This window comes from Abrus precatorius, unplaced genomic scaffold, assembly GCF_003935025.1.
Source record: "Abrus precatorius isolate BTA unplaced genomic scaffold, Abrus_2018 Scaffold8, whole genome shotgun sequence".
Lineage (NCBI taxonomy): Eukaryota > Viridiplantae > Streptophyta > Magnoliopsida > Fabales > Fabaceae > Abrus > Abrus precatorius.
Window position 1 is genome coordinate 16,994,363 of NW_020874428.1, and position 22,144 is coordinate 17,016,506.

Here is a 22,144-nt window from a genome sequence, read left to right on the forward strand (position 1 = left end):
AATCATCAAGAGGGCCAGTTTCCTCCATATGGTCTTCTCCCTAATTATACTCCGCCAATAGCTGAGAACCCACTAAATACAAGCCAACCGTCAAATCAAACCAATCCTAACCAACCTTCAGGACCACAAATCCAACCAACCCAAACATCCATTCCACCGTATACTTATCCTCAAAATGCTAATCCTTATGAAAGCCACATACCACACGCAATACCCACAACAAACCTGCTAATTCATCAACAGCCACAAATCACCAACCTCAGTATTGGGGGAAATCCATCAACATCACCATTCCATCCTAAGGAAAATCTCTAATCTCAAGAAAAGCTATAGATATTTGAAGAAAGGTTGAGAGCCATTGAAGGAAGCAATTATGGTATAGGGGAAGCTACAGATTTATGCCTAGTCCCGTACGTCACTATCCTCCAAAGTTTAAGACGCCTGAATTCGATAAGTATAAAGGAACTACTTGTCCAAAGAGTCACCTAATAGTGTATTGTAGAAAGATGGCATCACATGCTCATGAAGATAAATTACTGATTCACTTCTTTCAAGACAGTTTAGTTGGGGCAGCTTTAAGTTGGTATATGCATTTGGAGCGTGGTCGTATTCGTTGTTGGAAGGACTTAGCCGATGCTTTCTTGAAACAATATAAATACAATATTGATATGGCTCCTGATAGGCTGCAGCTGCAAAACATGATTAAGAAGGAAAATGAGTCATTCAAAGAGTATGCGCAAAGGTGGCGAGAACTGGCAGCTCAAGTAGAGCCTCCCCTACTAGAGAAAGAAATGGTAGCTATGTTCATTGATACTCTCCAATCACCCTTCTATGATAGGATGATTGGAAGCGTATCATCAAACTTTTCAAACATTGTAATCATAGGGGAGAGGGTAAAAAGTGGCATGAGGACAGGAAAAATTCCTAACAGTTTTGTCAGAGTGGCCAACACAAAAAAACCTCAGTTTGGAATGGGCAAAAAAAAAAGAAGGAGAGACTAATGTTGTAACTTTCCACCCAAGAGAAGTTCCTTTCATTAGACCTTACCAGACACCACACCATTTCCAACCTGTATTCCCTGCCCCTCAAATGCCTTACCCGTATGTCACTGCCATTTCAAACCACCCCAACTGCCAATCCTACCAATCACGGCCTTACCAACCCTCCGCACCTACTTTTCCTATTACACCACCCATGAGACCACCCCAACATTGGCACCAACTTCCAAACACCAGCCAAATAAGATCCTAAAATAATCAAGAGAGAAAGCAGGTTCAATTTGACCCAATCCCCATGTCTTGCACAGAGTTATTACTTCGCCTATTCCAAAGTCCACTAGTTATACCATGTCCAATGAAACCTATAGAACCATCCTATCCGAGAGGGTATGATTCAAATGCCAAGTGTGAGTATCATGCTGGTGCCATTGGTCATTTGACAGAAAATTGTCGGGCACTGAAGTTCAAAGTGCAAGACTTAATCAATGCCAAATGGCTGAATTTCAAGGAGAATACTCCTAACATTGGGAATAATCCTCTGCCTGGACACGGAGGATCATTAGTAAATGTCATAAAAGAAGAGTCTGCCTACATTTTAAAGAGGAAAGTTGAAGAGGTTACAACTCTTCTGAAAGTTATCTTCGCTGAATTGTGCAAGGCTAACATGATTAAGGGTTTTGTTCATGAGGAAAGTATGTGTGATATGCACCCTGATGCAAGCCACTCCATTGAGAATTGTCAAGAATTCAAGCATGCTCTACAAACCCTGATGGACAAACATTTGGTCCAAATTGGGTGTCCCAAAGAGAAAAATGAAGTTTTAGTTATTGATGGACAGCCTCCAGCCTTCCCAAAACCCTTAGTCATTCATTATAGCAAAAGTGTGAATACTCCAACCCCTAATGGACCTAGACCCATCACTATACAAGTACAAGCTCCGTTTCCTTACAAGGATAACAAAGCAGTGCCCTGGAGGTATGATGCGAGAGTTTTTGTTGATAATCAGAAAAGAGACCAAACAAAAGGTGTCAGCTCTAATACCTTTGCCATTTCAAATATAGCTAGTGTTGGAGGGATGACCCGAAGTGGTCGTATATATACACTTGAAAATTTGAGAAAAGAGCAGACAAGAGAAATGGAGAGATCTTCAAAAGGGAAGGCCAAATTGGGAGACTCTGGAGATATGAATGAAGGGAAAATGCTTGAAATAAAGAAGGCGGTATCTGATGAAGAGGCTTATGAATTTTTGAAGTTTATTAAGCAAAGTGAATATCAAGTTGTGGAGCAGTTAAATCGCACTCCAGTTAAGATATCTCTTCTATCCCTGCTACTAAATTCTGAGCCACACAGGAAGATATTAATGAGGGTGCTAAATGAAGCACATGTCAATCATGACATAACTATTGACAAGTTTGGGGGCATTGTCAGTAATATTGCTTCAAATAACTATCTCACTTTCACTGACGATGAAGTACCTGCTGAAGGAACGAGACACAATAAAGCACTGCATATTTTTGTGAAGTGTCAAGATCATATCATTGCTAAAGTGCTTATTGATAACGGGTCCTCTCTAAATGTGATGCCAAAAATGACATTGTCAAAATTACCATGTGATGGGTCGCATATGAAACCCAGTGCCATGATAGTGAGAGCCTTTGAGGAAACAAGGAGGGAGGTCATTGGAGAAATTGAAATTCCAATTCAAATTGGTCCTTGCACTTTTCAAATCCTGTTTCAAGTAATGGATATTACACCAGCTTATAGCTGCCTGTTAGGGAGGCCTTGGATTCATTCTACTAGAGTTGTTCCATCTACATTGCACCAAAAGTTAAAGTTTATTATTGACAACAAGCTGGTAATTGTCTCTGGTGAAGATGATATGTTAGTGAGCAAGCCTTCGTCCACTCCTTATATTGAAGTTGCTGAGGAAGCTCTGGAGATTGCTTTTCAAGCTTTAGAGATTGCAAATGCTACTTATGTTGGGGAAGGAGCTCCAATCATGAAGCCTCAGTTATCCAATGCATCCATAATGACTGCTAAAGTCATGCTTAATGGAGGTTGTCAATATGGATATGGGTCAGGACAAATTATGTCAAAACTAGCAAAATGGCCACAGCTCTATGAAAACAAGGATAGGTTTGGGCTGGGGTTCACACCTACCAAAGCTGATAAGAAAAGAGTTATAGAGGAGAAAAAAGAAAGAAGAACAGCTAGGTTGGAGGGTAGAGAGCCAAACACTAAAGGGGTCCCTATCTGTGATCTTCAAAAAAGTTTCTACAGTGCCGGGTTTGAATTTCAAGATTCAGTGGCTGTTGCTGATGAAGAGGAACCTAAAGAAGAAGTTGTCAACCTAGTCCGCATTTGTCTGCTGAACACTGAAATCGAAAATTGGAAGATCATCGAGCTTCCCGTAGTCTTTAATGCTTATTCAAAGTAATTATATGAAGCCAATCCTATTGCTCTGTCCAAAGCCTTAGGATAGTTTTTTTGAAAAATTGACGAGTGGCTTCTTTGTTTTGTAATTTATGTTCACAAATATGTTTTGTAAACTGGGACATGTTCAGAGGGCAAGTGTACCCATCGAGAAGTAATAAAGGGTTCTTAAATTAAATTCTGAAAATATCATCCCACAAGGATTAATTTTCAATTACTAAGAATTTTCTAACTTAATTGTTTAAGCTTCAAAGATACGAGATTAATTAAAAACAAGAATTTATAAAATCAATTATAAAACTAAGAGCAAGAAATACAATGCACGTCTTAATTAAACTTATCGGAGAGGAACCTAGGGCATATGGGTTTTCTCATTCAATCCTTTATGTTATTTTTCTATTTAACTCTAAATCCGATTTCCTTGTGATTACCAATCATTCATACGAATATTATTAATACCTAATGGTCATGCAATATTAATATTCTTTTCTCTAAATTAACATCCACAATGGTCATGCAAGATATCAATTTAAGAAAGTTTAAGGAGCCTATGAACTCGTCAATTTAATAACGATTAGAAGAGAAAGATTGGTTTGATCCACCTAATCCTTTGTCTCGTTTTACCCTATAGATCTATTAATTTATCGAGGTATGGTCACCTGACGATATAATTAATTAGGATTAAGAAAGAAGCGTAATAGGATAAAATCTAATCACATAACGGAAATCAAATTAAGATTCAAACATCAAAATCCCATAAATTCATAAGCAATAGTTCCCATAGCCATAGCTATGGACTTAGTTACTCATGCTAAAGAAAAGAACTAAAACTTTCATGAATAAAGCCATAAAGAAAAGAAATAGAAAAACTAGAGTATGATGAGTTCCCAGTCTTCAAGTACGGTTGCTTGAAGCTCCAAGTCTCGCCAAGCATGTGCCAAGAATCCCATGCAAGAGAGACGAGATGAAAGATGTATCCCAGAGCAAAAGTCAAGATGTAAAAACAGTGTAAAATAGTGTATCCAAGATGCCTTTTGATGATGCCTTCGGTCTTCCTTTTAATAGGTTTTGAAAACCCTAAAAACTCTAATTAATTGGGCTTCCTGCAGATGAGCACGGTTGTGCAAGGCCTTAAGCACGACCGTGCATGGGCTCAAAGCACCCTCGTGCTTATTGAATGGGTTCTGGCATGCTGACTGCTGCGAAGCTCTAATCTTCCATCAATTTGGGCCCAGAATGCACCCAAAATTCACTTGCAGCCTCTTTATACCAAACTACACAATTAATATATAAATTAGTGTAAAATCTAAAATAAAATAAAGATCAAATATGAATATATGGGTTGTAAAAGAGGGCCTAATTATAGACTTATCAGGACACATATTTCCTTTTAGTATGCTATAAATGAAATGCACTTTGAACTTTCAGTAATCTTGCTAGTCTTCCTTTCTTGTTTGAGTATTGTTGTTTATTTGCTTTCCTTTGTCTCAACTCCTAAATTTTGCAGATTTGAAAGTGACATGCTTGAAAGTAACAATGCTAGTATTTCATCAAATAATTTTGATTGCCCAATTAATCAAACTGACGAAGATGATGATAGTGGTTTTGAATTATCTTCAGAAATGTTAAGATTAGTCAAGCAAGAAAGGAAAGTCATCCAACCTCATGAAGAGCCAACTGAGACGATTAATCTGGGGACCGAAGAAGATAAGAAAGAGGTTAAGATTGGTATCCTCATGAATGAGTAAGAATGCGATAAGTTGATTAAACTTTTGCATGATTTCAATGATGTTTTTGCATGGTCATATCAAGATATGCCAGGTCTTGATATTGGCATAGTTGAGCATCAGATGTCTTTGAAACCAAAATGTCCTCCAGTTAAGCAAAAGTTAAGAAGAATGAAGCCTGAGATGTCTCCAAAGAAAGATGGGAAGGTTCGAATGTGTGTTGATTACAGAGATCTAAATAGAGCCAGTCCTAAAGATGATTTTCCGTTACCTCACATTGATGTATTAGTAGATAACACAGCCCAACATTCATTATTCTCTTTCATGGATGGTTACTCAGGCTATAATCAGATTAAAATGGCTGAAGAAGATATGGAGAAGACCATGTTTATTACACCTTGGGGCCCTTTTTGCTATAGAGTCATGCCATTCGGATTAAAAAATGCTGGGGCAACATATCAAAGAGCAATGATCACTTTATTTCATGATATGATGCACAGGGAGGTCGAAGTCTATGTGGATGACATGATTGCCAAATCGACAAATGAAGAAGACCATGTGACTAATTTGCATAAGTTGTTTGAGCGATTAAGAAAATTCAAGTTGAGATTGAACCCAACTAAATGCACTTTTGGTGTGAAATCAGGAAAATTGTTAGGATTTATAGTCAGTCAAAAAGGAATTGAGGTTGACCCTCATAAAGTAAAGGCAATCAATGAAATTTTGCCTCCCTGCACTGAAAAAGAGGTCTGTGGATTCTTAGGGAGATTGAATTACATTGCCCGATTCATATCCCAATTAACTACTACTTGTGAACCAATCTTCAAACTGTTGCAGAAAAATCAATCAATGGAGTGGGATGTTAATTGTCAAGAAGCATTTGAGAAAATTAAGCAGTATTTACAAAATCCACTGATTTTGGTGCTACCAGTTCCAGGGAAACCGCTCATCATGTATTTGACAGTCTTGGAAGGATTTATGGGATGTGTTTTAGGTCAACATGACGAATCTGGCAGGAAAGAACATGCCATTTACTACTTGAGCAAGAAATTCACTGATTATGAAGCAAAATACTCATTACTGGAGCGTACCTATTGTGCCTTGGCTTGGGCAACTCATAGCTTAAGGCAATATATGTTAAGTCACATGACTTGGTTGGTGTAAAAAATGGACTCAATTAAGTATATCTTTGAAAAACCAGCCCTCACTGGAAGAATTGCTCGATGGCAAGTTCTTTTATCAAAGTATGATATTGTGTATGTTACCTAGAAAGCGATCAAAGACAATGCTCTTGCTGATTTTCTAGCTCAACAACCAATAAATGATTATCAGTTAATGCAATGTGAATTTCCTGATGAAAGTATAATGATGTTGTTTGAAGAGAAGGGATCTTCGAGGAAAGAAGAATGGGTCATGATGTTTGATGGTGCTTCTAATAAGCTTGGACACGGGATTAGAGCTATACTGATTTCTCCTAAGAAGCGATATATCCCAATCACAGCTAGATTATCATTTGATTATACAAATAATATAGCTGAATATGAGGCTGCACTATGGGAATTCAAGCAGCTATAGAGTCAAAAGTCAAAGTTCTTGAAGTGTATGGTGACTCAGCCTTGGTCATCCATCAGTTGAAAGGGGAATGGGAGACTCGAGATGCAAAGTTGATTCCTTACCAAGCCTATATCAAAGAATTGATAGAGTATTTTGATGAGATTACCTTCCAACATATCCCTCGTGAAGATAATCAACTAGCTCATGCTTTAGCCAATTTGTCATCAATGTTTGTAATAAGTCAAAATGAGGATATGCCACTTATAAAGATGCGACAACATGATCGGCCGGCTTACTGTCAAATGATCGAAGGGGAATCTAATGGTAAACCATGGTACCATGATATTAAGAGTTATCTGAAAAATCAAGAGTACCCATTGAATGCTACTGATAATGACAAAAGAACACTGAGGAGACTAGCAATGAGTTTCTTCTTAAATGGAGAAGTGCTCTATAAAAGGAATCACGACATGGTATTGCTCAGATATGTGGATGATTCAGAAGCACAAAAGATCATGGAAGAGATTCATGAAGGTTCTTTTGGGACCTATGCCAATGGACACGCCATGGCAAAGAAAATTCTAAGGGCTGGGTATTACTGGTTGGCGATGGAGACCGATTATTTTCAACATGCAAAGACGTGTCATAAATGTCAGACATATGCTGATAATGTTAATGTTCCCCCGACAACTTTAAATGTTTTGTCATCACCATGGCCATTCTTAATGTGGGGGATAGATGTCATCGGACCCATTGAACCTAAAGCTTCTAATGGTCACCGCTTCATTCTTGTTGCTATTGACTATTTTACAAAATGGGTTAAAGCTGCCTCATATGCTAGTGTAACTCGAAATGTGGTGGTGAAGTTCATTAAAAGAGATTTGATATGTCGTTATGGCACTCCGAGCAAGTTGATAACAGACAATGGCACTAATCTGAACAATAAAATGATGAAAGAATTGTGTGATAACTTCAAGATTCGACATCATAATTCCTCCCCGTATCGCCCAAAGATGAATGGAGCGGTTGAAGCAGCAAATAAAAATATTAAGAAGATCATTCAGAAGATGGTGGTGACATACAGGGACTGGCATGAAATGTTACCTTTTACCTTACATGGATATCGAACTTCGGTCTGTACATCAATTGGGGCAATTCCATACTCTTTGGTATATGGAATGGAAGTAGTACTCCCTATTGAGGTTGAAATTCCCTCTTTAAGAGTGTTAATGGAGACTAAATTGGATGAGGCAGAATGGGTTCAGTCTCGTTTTGATCAATTAAATCTCATTGAAGGAAAGCGGTTGAATGCATTATGTCATGGTCAGCTGTACCAAAAAAGGATGAAAAAAGCTTTTGACAAAAAAGTTCGTCCAAGAGAATTCGTTGAGGGAGATATGGTACTCAAAAAGATTTTACCGACACATAAAGATCATCGTGGCAAGTGGTCTCCAAACTATGAAGGACCCTATGTGGTGAAAAAGGCGTTCTTGGGAGGAGCTTTGATCCTCACAAACATGGATGGAGAAGATCTTCCAAACCCCATGAATTCTGATGCGGTCAAGAAATACTATGCTTAAATAATAATAATAAAGAAAAAAAGAAGAAAAGAAAATAGCTCACTAGGTTGAAAACCTGAAAGGGCGACCTAGGCAAAAGTTAGAGTGACCTACTGAGTTGAAAACTCGAATGAGCGGCTCAGACAAAAATTAAGGTCAAATAAACTCTACACTGAACTGAAAACCCGTAGAGGCAGTTCAGAAGAAAAGGGGGCAAGACTTTAGTTGCAAGAAAGTGTTTGAAATTGGGGCAATGTGATGAATTGAAACACTAAACTGAGGCAATTTGGAGAGATTGAAGTTGCATCGAGCCGGAGATGAAACCAAAACATCATACTGGAGCAATTCCATTGGAATTTTGTTAATGATAAGTCAATTTACATGAGAGACTAGCATTGTTCATCTGGAAGGCGTCACTTAGGCAGTAGGATATGTCGTTATCACTGTAATTTTTCTGATTTGATGTATTTGTTTTTCTTATTACTCATGTTGTAATCCTTCTTTGTAAATTAACCTTGTTTTGTTTTCTTCTTCTTTAGTTATAGTGATCCCGTTTTATTTCAAATAATTATTTCTTGGCTTTCGTCACCTGTTGTTTAATGTATACATCATCTTGCTAATTTGTTTACTCAAATTCTTCAACAGTGTTAAACAGTTATTCTATTGTCGTTTCAGCATTTATATACTAAAAGGAAACATGTTAATTGCAAAAAAAAAATATAATAAAAAATATATAATTACAATAATAGGCTTTAACATCCACGGTGAGTCTCATGAGTCTCCTGATAAGTTCAGCATGACAAAAAAGTTGACACTTCACAACAACTCAAAAGTAAACAACAATCCAACTTGGTTGATGTTCTACCCAGTACAACTCCAATGAAAGAATGGATCCAGACCAAAATCTTACTCATTCAGGAACCTTGATGCGCTTGTTCTAATAAGGATTGAGAAATTTGAAACCCTCCTCCCCCAGAAAAGAGGGAAAGGAAAATTTGTTTTGATTTAATAAAGCTTCATCTGATCTTACCATGCAATAACCGCATTCCAAGTGTTAACATTCATTCAGTTTGCGCAATCACATCATTACATTAGCATGCATTTATTTTTATCTATTGTCACCATTTGAAGATTAGCTTAAAATTCAGCATATACTTTACTTTTATTCTCAACCTGAACCCAAGATCTGAGTGGCTACTTTTTACCCCTTTGTCAAAATTCAGAAACTGATTGATCTCCTTATATTTTTACTGTCAAAGCCCAGAACCTAACTGACATATTTTATATACTGTCAAAACTCGGAACTTGACTGACACATTTTATTTTTTTGTCAAAGTCCAGGACTTGATTGGCACATTTCACTTTACTGTCATAATTCATAACTTAACTCACACTTTTTACATTTCTTTCAAAGTCCAGAACCTGACTGACACATTTCACTTGTACTATCAAAACCCAGAACATGACTGACATCACCCTTTCATTTTATTTTCAAAAAACCAGAACCTGACTGACATCACCCTTTCATTTTATTTTCAAAAGTCCAAAACCTGATTAGCATCACCCTTTCATTTGTATTGTCAAAGGCACAGAAACTGACCGGCTCTTATTCACTCTTCTTTCAAAGTTCTGAATCTGATTAGCACTTTTACACTTTTGACAAAGTCTAGTACTTCATTTGTAACTTGTATTTTCAATATAAGCCCTGCATTTGTTTGACAACCTTTGTTTTTAGTCAGAGTTCAACGCGACATCACTAACCTTATTTATTTATTTATCTTGTGACATTTTGTTATGTTGTCTATCTCATGACAAGTGTTCACCACACTTGTCTTCGCATTTTTGTGCACAGGGTCATTATCAAAAATTGATTCACATCTTTACTCAATCCTTATCAACCTAATGCACAACTTATTCATACATATTGCTTGATAAGAACTAAGTACAGAGGGGCAACTGTGAATACATATTTTTTTTCTTTCCTTTTTCTTATTTTAATTAAATAGAACGGAGAACCCATAAAATAGTGAACACGCAAGAACCCATAAAACAGTGAACACGCAAACTGCCCTGCCGCCTACTAACACAGGCTTAAATTCGAAATTGCAAAGAAATGGAATAGAGTGTTTGAGCAAAGAAAAAAGATGTAATTCAGAAAGCAAAAATAGCATATGACAGAACAAAAGGAAGGCAACCGAAAAGGAAAGGGGAGGAGGGATATCAAATAACAGAGATTAGTAATAAGAAGAGAGGGAGGAACGAAAGAGAAAAAGATCAGAAAAACTAAAATCAAGAAAAAAACAGAGAAAGAGAGGTGATGAGCAACATTGTAATAAAAGGGGAGAAGATACAAATGAAAAAACTAGAGTTTAAATACAGAAAAAATTGAAGCTGCGAATCTTCTTAAGTTCTTTATTGTCTCCACTGTTGCCACATGTATCTCTTCTCAGTCTTTTTTTCATTTTTTTGCTTCAAATCATCTTGATTTCTCTTGCTCCTATATCACGCCTCTTTCTTCCTCTCTTTCCCCCCCTCTCATTTTCTCCTTTCGCAACCCCAAACTGTCGCCACGACCACTGCACCTATGGCGAGTTGTCATCATCGCACTCCCTTTGTCTCAAGCCCCAGCCCTGCTCCTAAACCACTGTCGTCCCCCTCCCCCCCTCTTTCTTTCATAGTTGGAGAAACCCTAGATTTTTTAGAAATCCCTAATTTGCGTTTTGGCAAGTTGGACGGCTAGGGTTTCCTTTATCTTTAGTGTATCTATTTATTGCTTCCCTTTTTGGATAGTTGGATCAGGTTTCCTTATAATCTGAAGTAATATTGGGCTCTTGAGCCCAATCTGCAAAATACACATAAAAAAAATAGGGAAAAGAATTTAGTTTTTGGGCTAATACCATTTTAGTCCAATAATAATAAAAAAAAAGTGCATTTTTTTGTTCAATTTATCTTTTATTTTTCTTTTATTTCTAGTTTATTTAAAATATATGTATATTAAAAAAATATGTGTTATTTATTTTATCCATATATTTAAATTTATTTATTTATTTTTGTTGTTAATAAAAATTATATATATAAATATAATGACAACAATAATAAGAATATTTATTTTAAATCTTGTTAAACTATGGTTTTTTATATATATAATAATAATACAAATTTTAAATAAATTAATTTTATTAATCCACTAAAATTAAAATGATGTACTTACTCTCACATAATTTTTTTTATTATTTTATTTTTTTATATTCTCATTTGTTTTCATTTTTAGTTACTTATTTATTTGTTATTTTTATTCTTTTCAAACATTATCTAGTTAATATTTTCAGATTTATTTCTTTAATAGGGAATTAAAATTGATTAGAACTTAATATTAGTTGTTGTTTATTTTTAATTGAGTTATATTTGCCTTTTAATCTTTATTTACAAATTTTTTTTCTTTCATTAAAATATGCAGTAATGTTGAAATTAAATTGGGACTTTTATTCTTGTATTATCGCATTGTTTGTATTTAGTTATTTTATTTTATTTTATCTTAATTATTTGTCATAACATCATTGTCTTTATAAATTGTTCGTATATTTTGATTTCTATGTTTATGTTTTACTTTCTTGTATTTCTCGTTTAGTAATTTTATTTATATATGATAGACGGAGGACTAAATGAACATTAAAATATTTATATCAATTTATAACATTGACGTATATCTCCTCTACTGTTTTATGTTATAAATTGGCAAGACCTGTGTGTACCCATGTTACCATTGGTCTTTCACAATATAAATTTATCATGTTTCAACTCTAATTAACTAGATAATTATTTTCTTAATTAATTTAAAATATTTTTCTATTTAAATATTATTATTATTTTTAAATTACTTTATTAATGCAGTAGTTAATAACGTTATTGTATAGTAACTCTACCTTTAAATGTTATAAACTGTCAAGACCTATGTATACTTACGTTATCTTAAGTCGTATGCACTATTAATGCGTCTAAAAATCTTACTTCTAAAATTAATAAATTATATATTTATTTTATTTAATTTTATATATGTCTAAAAATCTTTTTCACTCATGTTATCAAATAATATAAAATTTATTTTGAAAATAAAATAATGTGCACCTCTATTTAATTATATAATTTGTCAATCAATTGGAGTACATAACCTTTTTTTATTTATTTATCTCATCTTATTCGTTAATCAAAATATATCATATTTTTATAAAATCAAATTTGATTTATTTAATTAATGCAATGATCTATCATGTTAATGTGTAGCATCTCTACCTTTGTACGTTTTAAATTGTTGAGACCTTTGTATACCAACGTTATCTTGGTCTCACGCAATACAAAATTATTAGAAATATATTTTAAGTTCCCTCAAATAAACATCTATCTTTATTAATCAATTTAAATATATTAATTTGTTCTCTTTAAATATTTTCAAAATTGACTTTATATTTAAAAATTTTAAATCATGTTTCCAACTTGAAGAAAATATTTTTACTAAATTTTAACGAAATGATCTGCGATATAGATGTGCAATTTATATTGTCTTCTACCGACAAATAAATCGTGAAATATTTATGTATAGTTTACGCTATCTTAAATTTCTTCAAATATTAATTTTTTAATTAAATTATGTATTAAAAGTACTTTTTTGTAAATTAAAATATTAGATTTTAAATATCATAGTTTTTACAATGACTTACAATATGGATGTGTGATTTTCCTTTGCCTTTCGTATTGTTTCTCGTAGAGTACATGTATAACCACGTTATCTTGTATTCTAAACATTATAATTTTATAAAAATAATTTTAATTTTAAAAATAAATTTTCTTTTTACAGAACTTAATTTTAATCAACCAATTTCGTAATTTTTATATAGAACTATGTGGCTTTGAATTCTCCATTGCACCTGGAGATACGTAGGAGCAAAATCATATCCGTCGAGTCAAAATAATTTTTACAAAATATTTTTTTTCTTTTTTCTTTCTAAGATATAACTTAACATTTTAATGAATAAATCTTCTCTCTTTAAAAATAAAAAAAATAGGAACATTTATTTTCTAAGGGTTAAACAAATACTTTTCAAAATTATAATAAATTTGTACAATTAATTTAATGTAACCGTTATTTAAACGGACGTTGTAGGGTGCTAACACATTCCCTACACGTAAATGACTCCCAAATCCATTTTTGGTTTCAAAGATCAAAATTTTAAAATTTTTTTCTGAGGTTTTCTTTGATAAACCTCGATGGCGACTCTTTTGATTTTTTTTCTTAAAAACATTTTTCGCCGTACCATTGCGACTGCCTGGTTGCGACACTAAGGAAGACCTCAAAGGATCTCAGGGGTAGTGAAAGTAAAATGAGAACTCTAACTATTAAGAGAGAGAGATGAAGAAGAATAAGCTAAATATTTAAAGATGTTTATATGCATATGAGTATGATTTTGTGATATGATTGATTGCTATATTATCGTTCTTGTATCGTGTGACTAATTGTGAATGTATACTTGGTAATATGAATAGTGACTCATCCTTACATAAACCTTTCAGGGGACCAAGATGATAGCACCCAGAAAAAGAATTAGGCTCGTAGATAGTTCTGTACATAATAGACTTAACTATGTATTTTATGAATATCAAAGGCTATGCTACTTTAGTTAGAATTGTTGAACATGTTGATAATGTGCATAGGAACATTGTTATGATAGAAATGGAACTATACTATAGTATCCCTTTTGATTTTTCTGTAAGTAGAATACATCATACCCTTTGTGTATATATATTCCTTGGTATTATGAGAACTCTAGCAGCCGTTGATAAATCCATATTTTACTATATTTTTAGCCTATTTTTTGTTAGTAAATAAAGAGTTAAATAGTAAATAAACTTGAAAATATCATAAAAAATGCATTAATATTCATAATTGTATAAATAGTTTAGAATATTAGATTTTTGGTCCAATTCTGAACAATTTGACTTAAAATGACTTAATTCTTGTGTAGAAGCTTGAGCTGAGAATTTGAGTTGAAGATTAAAGTGAAAAAAATAGAGGAATTGAGCTTAAAAGATGAAGAATCAAGTGTTATGTGTTGGACGTAGCCACTTCAAGCATTTAGAGTAGCTACGCCCAAGCCAATTCAGAATTACGCAGTAAGCGCGTAGCCACTCCAAGTGCTAAGAGTAGCTACGCCCAAGGCTAATTCACTTACGCACAGTGAGCATAGCCACTCTAAGCGCTAAGAGTTGCTACGCAAAGCTGCGTGTGGACACTTCAAGTGCTGAGACTAGCTACGCAAAGCTGCACGTAGACACTCTAAGTGCTGAGAGTGTCTACGCAAAAGTAACCAAATTTTAAATATCACTTCTAAGTGTCAACTTTGGACGATTTGAGTTCCTAATTCAGTTATAGAAGCTTCTAGAAGACCTTTCATGCTATAATCCTTAGAGATTGAAGTGTGAAAGTGGAAAAAGCGAGAAAAATATTATAAATAGAAATTAAGAGTTCAGAATTGGAAGTCTTTGGCCATTTTTTGTTTTCTTTTCACTTCTACACCTTAGGAGAGTTAGAGAGGGAGATTGGGGGCGACTTCCAAGCTCTGGAGCTAGAGGAATCAGGCTGGGGATTAGATTTATGAAGAAATTATGCTGCTCCTCTTCTCCTACTCTTTATCTCTCTTTTTCTTTTAGGAACATGTTCTGATTTCTTTTTGTTATAGATTGATGGATCCGATTTTGATATTGTAAATTGATTGTGGATCTGGATTTTAAGATCGATTGTATTGAATGTTTAATTTTGTTTTTAATGTAATTGTGAACTAATCCTTCATTCAATTGAACTTAGAGGAATTTTCATTAATGGAAATTGAGTTTATTTCTCATATCTGAATTAAATGTCAAGGTTATGGATATTTTAGGGATAAGAATTTGTGATCTTGTGATCTCTTAATTTCTAATGCCTAATGCAATGTTTGATTGAATTACACCTAAGGAATTAGGGTAGTTGATAAGTCTGTAATTAGACCCTTTTTTATAACCCATATATTTATATACGATCTTTATTTTATTTAGGTTTTACACTAATTTATTTATTAATTGTGCAGTTTTGTATAAAGAGACCGCAAGTATATTTTGGGCGCATTTTGGGCCCAAATTGATAGAAGATTAGAGCTTTGTAGCAGTCAGCACGCCCAGCCCCTTTAAACAAGCACGGGGGTGCTTCGAGCCCATGCACGGTCGTGCTTAAGGCCTTGTACGACCGTGCTCATCTGCAGGAAGCCCAATTAATTAGAGTTTTTAGGATTTTCAAACTCTATTAAAAGGAAGACCGAAGGCATAGTAAGAGGCATCTTGGATATATCGTTTTACACCATTTTATATTGGCTTTTACTCTGGGATACATTTCATCTCGTCTCTCTTGCACGGGATCTTTGGCACACTCTTGGCGAGACTTGGAGCTTCAAGCGACCGTACTTGAAGACTGGGAACCCATCACACTCTAGTTTTTCTATTTCTTTTTTTTATGGCTTTATTCATGAATGTTTTAGTTCTTTTCTTTAGCATGAGTAACTAAGTCCATAGCTAGGGCTATGGGAACTATTGTTTATGAATTTATGGGATTTTGATGTTTGAATCTTAATTTGATTTCCATTATGTGATTAGATTTTATCCTATTGCGCTTCTTTCTTAATCCTAATTAATTATATTGTCAGGCGACCGTACCTTGATAAATTAATAGATCTATAGGGTAAAACAAGATAAAGGATTAGGTGGATCAAACCAATCTTTCACTTCTAATCGTTATTAAATTAACAAGTTCATAGGTTCTTTAAGCTTTCTTAAATTGATGTCTTGTATGACCATTGGGGATATTAATTTAGAGAAAAGAATATTAATATTGCATGACCATTGGGTATTAATAATATCCGTATGAATGATTAGTAATCACAAAGAAATCAGATTTAGAGTTAAAAAGAAAAATAACATAAAGGATTGAATGAGAAAACCCATATGTCCTAGGTTCCTCTCTGATAAGTTTAACCAAGACGTGCAATGTATTCTTGCATTTAGTTTTATAATTGATTTTATAAATTTTTTTAAATTAATTTCGTATCTTTGAAGCTTAAACAATTGAATTAGGAAATTCTTAGTAATTGAAAATTAATTCTTGTGAGACGATATTTCAGGAACTTAATTTAAGAACCTTTTATTACTTCTCGATGGGTACACTTGCCCTCCCGAATAGTAGTTTAGTTAGATATTAGGATCAATGAGGCAAGAAATTATCCTTTGATTAATCTAGTGAAATTGATCATCAATCGATTAAGGAACTTAGAGTTCAGATCTACTTCAGTTTGGCAATTGATAAAGAGGTGAAATCAATCTTTACTTCATTTACATATCATTTTATTTCTAAATTCGTACCTTTATTTTGCTATATTTTTAAGATTTTTGCACTTTATTTTTTTGTTTGTTAAATGATTCAAAATACTCCAAATTTGTTTGGCTCAAATAGTTATTGATTTGTGAAGTGGTAATTGATAGAACTAATCCCTAAGGACGATACTTGGGACTCATTGATTTCCAAATTTTATTACTTGTTACAACTACTTAGTACACTTGCTAGTTAGTTCTCTAATTTGTGTGACAAGTTTTTGGCGTCGTTGCTAGGAATTATTATTTTTCAATGTCATTAGTAGCAGAGAGATAGCTAGATTGAACATTTCTTTTTGTTATTTTGCTTTCTAATTTTTCTCCATAATTTTTTCTTGCATTTTGTGTAATTTTCTGCATAATTTCTGCTTATTTTCATTTTGCATTTTTCTGCATAATTTTTTTTTTGTTGACTTTTGCATGAGTTGTTTTGCATTTTTCTGCATGATTGTTTAATTTTTCTGCATAATTCATTTTTTGTTTTTGCATTTTTTTTTGGATAGATTCTGCATTTTTTTTATTTGTTGTTTATTGCATAACTTTTATGTATTTTTTGCTATTTTTTGCATAATTTTGTTTTGCTTTTTTTTTTGTATAATTGTAATTTTCATTTGCCATAATTTTCTATGTTTTCTGCATGTTTTGTTTTGTAATTTTTTGTATAGTTTTAGATTTCATTTTGCTTAGTTACTGATTTAATTTGAATTTTGTTTGTAAGCAAGGAAAAATTAGAAAAATAAGTTGCTCTATTGTTTGATGGCAACCAGCATGTATCAGAATTTTCATCAAAGCCAAGTTGCAAGAACAAGAGCTTATGAAACAGATGCTTTTGAAGCTTTAATTAATAATTTTCAAGCTGGATTTGCCCAAACTAACCCCTTGGTGTGTGATTTTTACAGTGAAAATGATTTGAATGAAACTTATGATGTGGCTGCACCAGAATTTCAAGAAGAATTCAATTATGCAGAAAATTTTCAAAGACCTGAATCTACCTTTCCTCATGTATATCAATATCAAGCTATGAGTCAGTCATATTATGATTAGAATCAACAAATGATTGCTGCGACAACACCATTCTCTAGTCCTCAATTTTCACAGCCTTATTTTCAAGTATCATATTCTCAATTTCAAGGAGGATTGCAGCCTTCAATGACTCTTCCAAACAGAAATAATGAACTTGAAGAAACTTTGCTCCAATTCATGAAATTTACTCAGTCAAGTTTCAAGAATCAAGAGGCATCTATGGACAAGATGGGGAGGCAAATAGGACAAATTTTAGAACGATTGTTAAGTAGGAATGATGAGTAATTTCCTAGCAACAACATTCTGAATCCAATAGAGTAATGTCAAGCTGCTTTCACAAGGAGTGAGGTGGAAATTTTAAGTCCTAAAGCTGCTAAGAAAAAGGAAGCATTAGATAAATATGAAGAAAACAACATTCAAGATAAGCAACAAGAGGATTGCAAGGAAGAGCAGTTAACAATTTTAAAGAAAGAAGAACCAAAGGACTGCAACAAGACACAACCTGAAAAAAAGACCAAAAAGCAGTTGTTTGAAGATACTTGCAAGCCAATAGATGAAGCTAAGCTTCCATTTCCTCAAGGACTGCAGAATTCTAAGCAGGAAAAATAGAACGATGATTCTATTCTAAGAGAGATCCTTGCTGGAATTAGATATGAAGATAATAAAGAGCATGAAAGGAAGCTTGTTGAGTATATCAAGCTGCTAGAAGTCCCTCCACTTTTATTTCATCTAGGTTCTGAACTAAATGAAGAGCTGCAAGTTGGTGAGAAAAAGGGAAAATGTTTAAAGACAGAGCAAGAGCTGTTATCATCAAAATCATCTCTTAGAATCAAAGATCAATAGGCGTCAAGCTAGTGACGTTAAAAGAGCGCTTTATGAGAGGCAACTCACACTTCTTTCCCTTTAGATTTTGTTAATTTCTGGTTTTTTGTTTCATTTTTTTACATGATTTGAATTTTTTGTTGTAGGTAATAATTTTTTTTGGGAGTAAAAGTGTCAACCTATAGAGGAGTGTTCTGAGTTGAGTAACACTTAATGCAATTAACAATCAAATGGAGTGCAGCAAGGTATGTAGACAAAACTCAAAAGAAATGTGTGAATGTGACAATCAAGAATCAATAATGACAAGCTAAAATTAAGGCACCTTTACAAGCAAGGACTTCAAATGAACCCTAGAACTTTAGAATGCAAGTTAGATTAAGCAAGCACAAATCACATATATTAGTAGGTTTTGGGTTCATGTGAACTTCAACAACAAACCATAATTTCTTTAACCCTTTTTTTTTCTAGATTTACTATGTATTATTTTACAATATGTATTTCTTGCTTTTTACCTTTGATTAACTCACTTTTTTTCTTTTCAATTTTGCTATACAATGGCCTTTGTTCGAATTTTGATTCAACTAAAAAAAAAAAATTTGTTTAGAATTTTTTGTTCTAATTGGTTTCTTTGAATCTCTAATCACAACACCTAAGTGAAACTACTACAGTAACCAACTCAAACCAAATCCTACTTATATCACTTGCAGGGAATAATAAGCATGACAAAACATTGAATAAAAATCACAATACAACAAGAAAGTAGGTACGCAGATTGCAGAATTTTTACGTTTCCAAGATCTTCACAATTAATAGTGCAGAAACACAAATTTGTTATTAAGATTTTCATCTCATGGATTTAGCAAATAGCATGCACAAAAACAAAATTAAATCATCAAGAACACATGTGCAAAATTTGGCGGTAAAAACAAAACATAACCAAACAAAATTCATATTTATTTATTTATTTGCAGAATTTGAGTTCAAATTTTAAATCTAAACTGATTAAACATACAATTAGACTCTTAGAAATACATTGCAACAAGAATCAATCGGTAGAAATGCAAGAAATTTCAAAAGCATATCCAAAAAAATAAAAACAGATTTTGGCGCCAAAAACATAAAATATTGGAAATGTTTAGATGTTGGATCAATTTACAAGATTTTATTGCGCATGGAACGAGGAACTTAGATATGAAATCTGATCATCAAAATTTCCAACAAATCTAAGTAGATCATCGTTTTAAATTCAAATAGAATTTGGCGCCAAATAAAGAACAAAGTGCAGAAATGTGTTCAGACAAAGGATTTCCAACAAAATAAAGGTGTAGAAGCAGAATATGCAATCAGATTTTGGAAATAACAACTAGATCAATATAGAATTTGTAGAAACAGTACCTCTTGGATGAGGCTCTCACAACAAGAAAAATTGTATTTAGCAACCGACAAAATCGGTGGCTAAAATATAAAAATCAGTTGCAAATTTTTTTTAGCCACCGAAATAGCCACCAATTAAAATCGGTGGCTAATATGTTAGTTGCAAACATATTTAGCGACCGAAAATGCATTCAGTTGCAAAAATTTGACCTTAGCCACCAAAAAATTTCGATCGCTATTTTGCCACCACCTAGTTAGTAGCTATTTCGGTTGCTAATTGTACCACTTAATTCAGTTGCTAATTGCAACCCCAAATATTGGTAGCTAATATGGTTGCTAATTAGTTATATTTTGTTGTCATTAGCTAAATTGGTTGTAATTTTACATCTAATTTTTTTAGTTGCTATTTTGGTGGCTAAATTTCATTAAATATTTGATTATTAAATTTGTCGTTAAGTCAGTGGCTAAATTGATGAATAAATTCGGTGACTAATAAGCTTCTGCTGCTTCTTGCAGTGCAGAAACAACGCTGCTGCAAATTGGTTTTGAAATCCTGTGCGATTTCCCTTTCCAGACGCTGAAACAGAAGCTTCCTGATCAGCAACTCATGTTCTTTTGTTACTTCCTGATTTCCCTCAAAGCCACCGTCCCTGGCCTGAATTGGTGCAGCTTTTTCATGCCGCAGGTCGCCGGAGCTAATTTTCTCGCCGCTTTAGTGGCAAGTTGCTTCCTTGGCGCCTTCCCTCCGATGGACTTGCGTGTGGTTTGCTTGGTTCTTGCCATCACAGTGAACTATTGTGTGTTTCAACGCTTAATCGAAAATCGTTCTGAAAATTGAATTGAAATTATGTGGGTGTGGCGTTTAAGTACGAGGATTTATGAAAATAGAAGCGGGAAGTCTAAATGTGGTTTTGGGATAGAATAAATATAAACCGTTGATTAGCTAATAATGTACGGACGCAATAGTGATCTGTGGCTATGTAAAATAGACCAATAGAATTCCTTTATTGAAAATTGGACTAACAAATTGGGGGCGTATTCTATGATATGTGAGGCCAAACTCATCAAATATTGTTTTTATATGCATTCGCTTAATTCTTTGTTTAAGAACTAATAATTGACCAAAAATAAATAAACTTTTTTTTAAAAAGTAATGTAATAAGAGGAGAGAAAAAATTAAATTAAAAACTGAAGAGAAAAAAATATTATTTTTTTCGGTTGCTATTTGTCATTGATTTATTTCGATTGCTAAAATTGGTAGTTGTTTGCTACCTATTTTTTTTAGTTACTAAATTCGGTTTCTATTTGTCACTGACTTATTTTGGTTGCTAAAATTGGTAGCTGTTTGCTACCTTTTTTTTGTTGCTAAATTACGGACTAATTTTAGTCGCTAAATTAGTAACTATTTGCTACGGATTTATTTCGGTTTCTAAATTCGGTGACTAATCAGGTATTTTCTTGTTGTGTCTAGATACCACATGATGTGATCCTTGAAGCTTTCTTCAAGAATGACCAAGAGATAGGACCATCCAAGAGACCTTCAGCTATGGTTTGAGCATGTATGTGGGGGAAATTCACAGATCCAGTACCAAAGAAAGAAAGAAAAAAAAAGGCAAGTGCAAAGCAAGGAAAATGGAAGAATAATGCAGCACGTCACTCCAAAGAATTAGAGATAAACACCAATGCATTCACCACATGGAAGAATCCATGATAAGAGTGTGATTCTAAAATTTTTAATCAGAATTCAGAGAGAAACTCACTCACCTAAGAGGAGACAAATACATCAAATGATTCTAATCTAAAAATTTACAAAAGAGTTTAGCCTATATATAGGCAAACTAACTCAGCCCAAAAAAGTCTCTAATGAGCCGTCAAAACAAGGAAAAGAAAGGAATGGGGATTGGGCTGAATATATGCCCTGAAACATAGCCTAATATAAGCCCAAACAAAATACAAGAGACTGCACTCCAAAGCCCAATGGGCTTCTTGGGCTCATGGCCAAAATATAAGGCCTAGAAAAAACTATTCTAAACATGAACAATGCAAGTAAAAAGTGTATACATGTGTGATCTTATGATGTCCATGTGGTGGATCTCTAAATGTGCTACAAGTGTGGATAAGGCCTGCTGAGCCTTCTTAGCCCTAGCCCTGGTCATAGGCCCATGAAAAGCCTCCAACTCCCTTAATCTTATGCTTTCATTAGTGATTT

General features: G+C 33.8%; 1 protein-coding gene across 1 annotated transcript; it reads left to right on the plus strand.

Annotated features, from left to right (window-relative positions):
• The first annotated feature begins 506 nt into the window (after window positions 1-506).
• On the plus strand, window positions 507-21,490 carry LOC113874337. Its single transcript, XM_027512565.1, has 8 exons — window positions 507-975; window positions 1,307-3,431; window positions 4,939-5,159; window positions 5,244-6,268; window positions 6,428-6,703; window positions 6,790-8,271; window positions 20,510-20,698; window positions 21,407-21,490. The coding sequence occupies exons 1-8, from the start codon at window positions 507-509 to the stop codon at window positions 21,488-21,490; spliced, it is 5,871 nt and encodes a 1,956-aa protein (XP_027368366.1).
• The last annotated feature ends 654 nt before the right edge of the window (window positions 21,491-22,144 follow it).